Raw genomic sequence first — 8,274 nt, forward strand, 5'->3', positions numbered from 1 at the left:
CACATGGCCAAGATGTTCAAATGTTCATAAATGACCAGCATGGTCAAATAATAATAATCATAGTAGTTGTCGAGGGTGCAACAAGTCAGTAACACAAGAGTAAGTGTCAGTTGGCTTTTTCATAGCCGATCTTTGAGAGAATCTCTACCGCTCCTGCTGTCTCTAGAGAGTTGAAAACAGCAGGTCTGGGACAGGTAGCACGTCCGGTGAACAGGTCAGGGTTCCATAGCCGCAGGCAGAACAGTTGGAACTGGAGCAGCAGCACGGCCAGGTGAACTGGGGACAGCAAGGAGTCATCAAGCCAGGTAGTCCTGAGGCATTGTCCTAGGGCTCAGGTCCTTCGAGAGAGAGAAACAAAGAAAGAGAAAAAGAGAGAATTAGAGAGAGCATATTTAAATTCACACAGGACACCGGAAAAGACAAGAGAAATACTCCAGATGTGACAGACTGACCCTAGCCCCCCGACACAAACTACTGCAGCATAAATACTGGAGGCTGAGACAGGAGGGGTCAGGAGACACTTGGCCCCATCCGATGAAACCCCCGGACAGGGCCAAACAGGTAGGATATAACCCCACCCACTTTGCCAAAGCACAGCCCCCACACCACTGGAGGGATATCTCCAACCACCAACATACCATCCCGAGACAAGGCCGAGTATAGCCCACAAAGATCTTCGCCACGGCACAACCCAAGAGGGGGCGCCAACCCAGACAGGAAGACCACATCAGTGACTCAATCCACTCAAGTGACGCACCCCTCCCAGGGACGGCATGGAAGAACACCAGTAAGCCAGTGACTCAGCCCCTGTAATAGGGGTAGAGGCAGAGAATCCCAGTGGAAAGCGGGGAAAACGGCCAGGCAGAGACAGCAAGGGCAGCCTTTCTCTGACGGCCCGACAGCAGGTGGAGCAGCCTTTCTCTGACGGGCCGACAGCAGGTGGAGCAGCCTTTCTCTGACGGACCGACAGCAGGTGGAGCAGCCTTTCTCTGACGGACCGACAGCAGGTGGAGCAGCCTTTCTCTGACGGACCGACAGCAGGTGGAGCAGCCTTTCTCTGACGGACCGACAGCAGGTGGAGCAGCCTTTCTCTGACGGACCGACAGCAGGTGGAGCAGCCTTTCTCTGACGGGCCGACAGCAGGTGGAGCAGCCTTTCTCTGACGGACCGACAGCCGGTGGAGCAGCCTTTCTCTGACGGGCCGACAGCAGGTGGAGCAGCCTTTCTCTGACGGACCGACAGCAGGTGGAGCAGCCTTTCTCTGACGGGCCGACAGCAGGTGGAGCAGCCTTTCTCTGACGGACCGACAGCAGGTGGAGCAGCCTTTCTCTGACGGACCGACAGCAGGTGGAGCAGCCTTTCTCTGACGGACCGACAGCAGGTGGAGCAGCCTTTCTCTGACGGACCGACAGCAGGTGGAGCAGCCTTTCTCTGACGGACCGACAGCCGGTGGAGCAGCCTTTCTCTGACGGACCGACAGCAAGGTGGAGCAGCCTTTCTCTGACGGACCGACAGCAGGTGGAGCAGCCTTTCTCTGACGGACCGACAGCAGGTGGAGCAGCCTTTCTCTGACGGACCGACAGCCGGTGGAGCAGCCTTCGATACTATTGGGAAGCATTGAAAACAACCAAACAAAGCATCAGTATTAAAAGTGGTGCTTTAAACATGGCTGTTCCGGTGAGGAAAGACAACAGATGAGAAAATAAACGGCTGTTCCTTTCCACACGTCAACATGAGGGTGTCAGTCAGCGCCAAGCTGCATCGCCCCCTGTTAACTCCTGTCCTACTCTCCTCATAGATAGCAAACACTGTCCACACGGACAGTCTTTAACAGTGACTTGACTAGTGCTGTGTCTATTGGGTTTGATAAGCCTGGACATTTAAAGCTGGAATCTACATTAGGGGAAACAGTGCCGGTGTTCGCCCCAGTGGTTTGTTATTGTTGTAGTTTTGTTGACGAAGCAGAGGTGAGGATCCTCGAGAAGGGTGATTAAAAAAAATGCTGTAGATATTCTGCTATTCTATCACACGTGCAATGATATCGAAGGGGAAAAACACTGTCCGTTGTTTGCAGTAACTTATTTTTTGTAGTAATATCCCAGACGTGGCAGTTTCACCATTAAAGGGGCAATCTACAGTAGCTGCATCCATTTTTAGACTTATAAATTAATGATATATACACATTTATTATTTAAGAATATAACTTATAAATGCCTCATGAGCTTACTTCAACTCTTGTATCCCATCAGAACCCAAAATATAAGATTATTTTACTCCAATGTTTGTAAAGAGTAAGTAAATGAGAACAAACACTGAATAGTCTCAAAACATGGTTTGATATCATGGATGGTCAGGCCTTGCATCCATAGCTCTGTCTTTGAATTTGAGAGTGGTTACATTTCTCCAGCACCAGCAGCTTTTAAGCGAAACAGTGGGGGGAGGAAAAACGTATTGTCTCAGCCGCTGATCGCCACTTTAAGGATTCCAGCTTTAACACAAGTTTGAGGCTATTTTCAATTATGAAAATCCCCATGTAGGAAACAATCTTTGATTCAGGTAAATCTTGGTTCAATATTAACGATCAACTCCTCCCTTAATGGCTTAAGACTTGCCATGAGATGATGAATGAGAATCTAAGAGCAATGCCTATTTCAGTCAGGAAGTATGTACTTTATGTAAAGGAATGTACTGCATGTTGCTTGTATAGTTTATTATGCAATCATCCTGTTTGCTCACATTGTTCCATGTTAGTGCAACAAATCTCTCCTGTTTCACGTTGTCTCTGTGTTCTGTGTATATCTAATTACATGTTTCCACAGCTCCTGAAGAAACGAAAAAATGTGTTGCTCCCCTCCTGACGGCAGTGAAAAACATTTACGTTTTAATATTAAGTTCCTGCAATTCTACACATTTTGCCATGTGGCGTAAAGAACATGTTGCAGTTGTATAGCAAGTTTAGTGCAGTTCTACACATTTTGCCATGTGGCGTAAAGAACATGTTGCAGTTGTATAGCAAGTTTAGTGCAGTTCTACACATTTTGCCATGTGGCGTAAAGAACATGTTGCAGTTGTATAGCAAGTTTAGTGCAGTTCTACACATTTTGCCATGTGGCGTAAAGAACATGTTGCAGTTGTATAGCAAGTTTAGTGCAGTTCTACACATTTTGCCATGTGGCGTAAAGAACATGTCGCAGTTGTATAGCAAGTTTAGTGCAGTTCTACACATTTTGCCATGTGGCGTAAAGAACATGTCGCAGTTGTATAGCAAGTTTAGTGCAGTTCTACACATTGTGCCATGTGGCGTAAAGAACATGTCGCAGTTGTATAGCAAGTTTAGTGCAGTTCTACACATTTTGCCATGTGGCGTAAAGAACATGTCGCAGTTGTATAGCAAGTTTAGTGCAGTTCTACACATTTTGCCATGTGGCGTAAAGAACATGTCGCAGTTGTATAGCAAGTTTAGTGCAGTTCTACACATTTTGCCCAGGTGGCGTAAAGAACATGTCGCAGTTGTATAGCAAGTTTAGTGCAGTTCTACACATTTTGCCAGGGTGCAGATTTGTTGTTGTTGCAGTTTTAAAGCTAATTTCCTGCAACTACACATTTTGCCATAACTTATGCCATGTTAATGATATCTGAGTGATATCTAAACATTGTTAGCTGACTTGGCTAATTGACTGATTGTCAGTGACTGACAAAATGAGAGAAAAACTGCTGATGCACCACCCGGTGTATTCTAACTGTCAACTCTCAGGGGCCCTAACCGCTTATATCACTTATTCCTGGTGCCGGCCCTGGATTCTATGATGCATGCATCCAATGCAGAGGTAGCTTGGACTAGATCAGTATGTGTAATTGTACCTTAACCCCCCTTCTTGTGTCATGTACCCAATGGCTTGCCAACGACAGTCAGCAGTTGGCTAATGCAACTGAACACATGTGGACCAGGATAATGAGAACGGAACCAAATCGTGGAGCATTGAAAAAAACCAGGACAGAGACTTTCTGATCAGGTCACGACTTGCTTTATTTTCATTTCAAACCTATGGGATGTACAGTGAGAAACTACTCCAGACTTTGCTACATATCAACTACCAAACATCACAATAGTTCAAAAAGCGTTTTTTTTTTTTTTTTTGACAAGATAAAAAAAGAAAGAAAATGGTAACAGAACAAAACTCTGCAGAGAAGCTCATCTACAAATGGTTCTAAACATTACAGGAACCAGAGTTTTGGCAAAGACAGCGATATACACAATGTTTCCCATCATCACCACGTCTTGGGTATTTATCCTTAGCAATAGACCCACATATTCATGTTGTGTACAGTGGCTGGACTGTCTGCTAAAGCGAAATGTAACTGGCAATAAAGGTTGCTCTTTTCCCACGAAAAATAGTTAAAATATCATGAAACCTAGCTACAACCATGCACACGCATGAATGCACTGGGCTTTATACAGCTTGGCTCAATAAGGGAAGTAGGACATACAGGACAGTACATTAAAGAGTGTTTCGATATCAAACCGTCATGATAGAGAATACTTAGCTAGCTTTGCTCAGATAATTCAGGACATCTACTGTATATTGGTGTTCAAGTTTAACTTCCATAGACATACAAATAGGTACTAATTTGGGAAAACCCTTTCTATAAGAATGTATTACAGTATGAGTATGAACCAAAATGCCATGGATATGCCTGGACTTGAATCAGAGTTTATCATAACATGAGTTTGATTACACAGAGTCATGACACTACAGGAGGCCAAGCAGATGTACACATCAGATGGACACATCCGAAAAATGACATTTGACTCACTCAGTAACAGCTCAGAAAAGCATATACTCTGAATGGATTTCAACTTTGACTCAAGACTTTGTACAAACAGTTGTTTGATATCAAATACAAAATACCAATAACAAGTAAAAAAAAGAATTAGTGATGATGAATAATGAAAGAAAACAGACAGCCAAGACAGAAGGGAGGAGAGGCAGAGATTTTGGTGGTGGGTGGATGGGCTGGGGCGGGCAGGTGGGCGTGACAGTACTCTGAGCCTAGCGAGACACTGGAGAACGACAGACACTCCCTGTTAAAAGCTTGTCATGTGGACGGGCAGATGAGGTGGGAGAGTTGGGCAGGCATACTCAGTGCCCGCCTGTGTTGGGCGGCTTGGCGTCGTGCGGGGCAGCGCCAGCGGGGAGCCATGGAGAGACGGAGCGGGAGGTGGTCTGCTTGGCCATGCTGTAGTGGCTGATCACCGTATAGAAGCGCCCTCGGGAGTTGGCATCCTGAGCTGTGTAGTAGGCCTCCAGAGAGGCAGGGATGCACCGCTTATGCTGCAGGGGGAGAGAGAGAGCGAGAGAGAGCGAGAGAGAGGGTTCAATACCATACTCTCCTCACGTACAGACTGCTGCACAACACTAAGGGCTTTTTCTGGTGAAGAGGTTCTTTTTTTTCTCTGAAGAGTGCAGGGGCTGTGTCTAAAATTAGATTTGCTTCAGCTAACGTAGTCCACAGCAACAACCTCCAAAGGTGACTGTACAGATGACTAGCCAGTGTAGTTTTAAGGCTTTGTCACAAATAGCACTCTATTCCCTATGCAGTACACTACTTTTGACCAGAGCCCGTTGGGAATAGGGTTCCATTTGAGACACACATATGACCCCACATAAGACAGGGCCCACTCACCTTGTATATGAATCCGTCTGGGCAGCTGTGTTCGTATGTGAAGGCCTTGTACACCACCAGGAACACTATGCAGGCCAAGAAGGCCAAGGCCAGGACTATCAGAATCGTGACCTGGGAATAAAAGATGACAAATACTCCGGTCAATTTTATAGCTGCCGGCAATGTCAGGTCTCTTGTCAAAGCGAAGGTTTTGAAGCAAGGTTTGACACCATAAGTCAGTATATGTTCAAAAGAGCACTCGACAACTAACAACCAAAATAACCTCCATCACAATACATTTTTAACCATCACTTGTCTAGTGACAAGATGAGAGAAAACAAGTGAATATGCATTAGGATTTGACGAAACCAGTATGACAAGATTGTTTCCATGATAACAATTAAAACACCAAGCAGACCAAACTCTTTGGTCCTTTAAGAACCTGGTGTATGTAACATTTTAGGTATCACTTTATTTGGATAGTCCAACTGCCTTACAGACTATCTACAGACTATATGTAACACTTCATCTTACTACCAGCATAAACAGAAACCCTCTTAAACCTAACCTTAAACCTAACCCTTACCCTTATTCTAAACCTAAACCTAACCCTAAACCTAACCCTTATTCTAAACCTAATCCTAAACCTTATTCTAAACCTAATCCTAACCCTTATTCTAAACCTAACCCTAACCCTAACCTTTATTTTAAACCTAACCCTAACCTTTATTTTAAACCTAACCCTAACCTTTATTCTAAACCTAACTCTAACCCTTATTCTAAACCTAATCCTAAACCTAACCCTAACCCTTATTCTAAACCTAACCCTAACCCATATTCCCACAATCCGGACTATCTAAATAAAGTATGATCAAATATTGTGTGCTATAGCTTGGAATGAAAATACATGTGACTCTGGATGACAACATAATGATGTTTGTTTCCAACATTAGGGCTGTTTTCCTAAAGAAGTTAAATCCACTTCGTGTTTTGTTTCCTTGCCACGATACTAACGAGTATTGTGATACAGGTATCGTCCCGACATGTTAATAGCTCATCATCATTAGCTCTAGAAGTTTCCATCTGAGTAGTGAGGTAGAGGGAGAAAGCTCAGAGTGTGTTCATTGGCTGGCAGATTAAACCCAGTGGAGACAAACAGATTTAATAAAAACCTTCACTAATTCAATTTTTCACAACTCAGCACACATATTTGTCACAAAATGCAGTTGATGCAGACAGAGGCTAGAAAAAAATTGCTTTGTTTGGAAATGAGTGAAATGGAGAAGTGTGAAACTGTTTTGAGCAGCGTTAATTTATAATTTATCACAAACCACATCCCTAAAAAATACATAATCAAATAAATCAGAACCCATTACTTTCAATAGTGATTCAAATAAGTACATCTATACGTCTTGATGTTGAAATGTTGTGTTTAAAATGTGTATTTCCCTGGTAGACGAGACAGTTTTATAGTGAGAGATTAATATATAAAAGGACCAATGTTCTCCCTGTTCCTCCTGAATCTATGTTTGGGTGCTTTGGAGCACCGGTTAATTAAAATTATGCAAATATAGATAAAGGACAGCTGAGAGAAGTAAGAATGGTATTGTCAAGTGAAGACTTTAAAGAGGAGTGAAAGAACACGTGCACACACCAACACTCTACATTAGGTGGTAGTACAGTAAAGCTCTGTTTTTACCACAGTGTCAAATCAGGTGACTGAAGTGCTATCTTCATCTTGTGCCATAAAACAATTTCCCTGTTTCCAATGGCCTCCCTCCATACTGGTCACCACACCATCTCGGCAGGATGCTAGGCTAGGCTAATTATAGCTGAGTGCTGATTAGCAGAGATCAGGATGATTTGTACAGAGGCTAAATGACTGTTGACTTCTGTGTTAATGTCAGGACACATGCTTGGTTCTGTCTGACGTTTTGTTCAATTACATTCGCTTATTACAAACCCTAAACATGTTGAAATGGCTGCTTAAAAAGGGCTTTTAGGCTCACAAATAATTCATTACACATCTACTGTAGCTAGCTACTATTTTACATCTTACGTTTGATTTTAAAGCATAATTAGTCATTCAAAACTCAATCAGTCTTGCTAAATCAATGCTATAAAAAAACTATTTTTTTTCAACTGCAACTCTCTGGCAGCTGTCCAAATGACAGAAACACATTATTATTATTTACTATATAGAATATCAATTGATAGCGTTTAACCTGACAGAAGAATGAGGTTCACATTCATATTAATGATTACCTTCTTTATAATCTCAATGTACCCTAAACCTCACCAGGATTTGAAATAATGCAATGACACAAATTGTACATGAACGTATGCATTGGACCTTCTTGATCTATATCTACATATTACCTTTACTATTATTATATTACATTGGGATATTTTCATTACTGGGGGCCAGCATTTGTTTCATCGTGTTAAAGACTCATCTCAAACTTATTACAAATTTGAGATGAGTTAAATTTGCGATGAATTTGTTAATACTCCTCTCACAGCATCCAGTCCTATTTAGTGTGCCCTCACAGCACCAGGTAGCACCAATACAATGGTTGGCCTTCAAGTCTGAACACTACAGTATTCGGA

At 43.1% G+C, this 8,274-nt stretch overlaps 1 protein-coding gene across 2 annotated transcripts in view; it reads right to left on the reverse strand.

Annotated features, from left to right (window-relative positions):
• Nucleotides 1-4,009: 4,009 nt before the first annotated feature.
• Nucleotides 4,010-8,274, reverse strand: part of LOC106603869 (neuronal vesicle trafficking-associated protein 2) — a 47,551-nt gene continuing 43,286 nt past the window's right edge. For both annotated transcript variants that reach the window (XM_014198073.2, XM_045717358.1), the window contains exons 4-5: nt 5,686-5,796; nt 4,010-5,333 (exon numbers count right to left, since the gene is read on the reverse strand). In XM_014198073.2, coding sequence (XP_014053548.1) covers nt 5,142-5,333; nt 5,686-5,796 — 303 coding nt within the window. In that variant the 3' untranslated portion in view covers nt 4,010-5,141. The remainder of the gene's footprint in view (nt 5,334-5,685; nt 5,797-8,274) is intronic.

The sequence above is a fragment of the Salmo salar genome, chromosome ssa04 (genome assembly GCF_905237065.1).
Source record: "Salmo salar chromosome ssa04, Ssal_v3.1, whole genome shotgun sequence".
Lineage (NCBI taxonomy): Eukaryota > Metazoa > Chordata > Actinopteri > Salmoniformes > Salmonidae > Salmo > Salmo salar.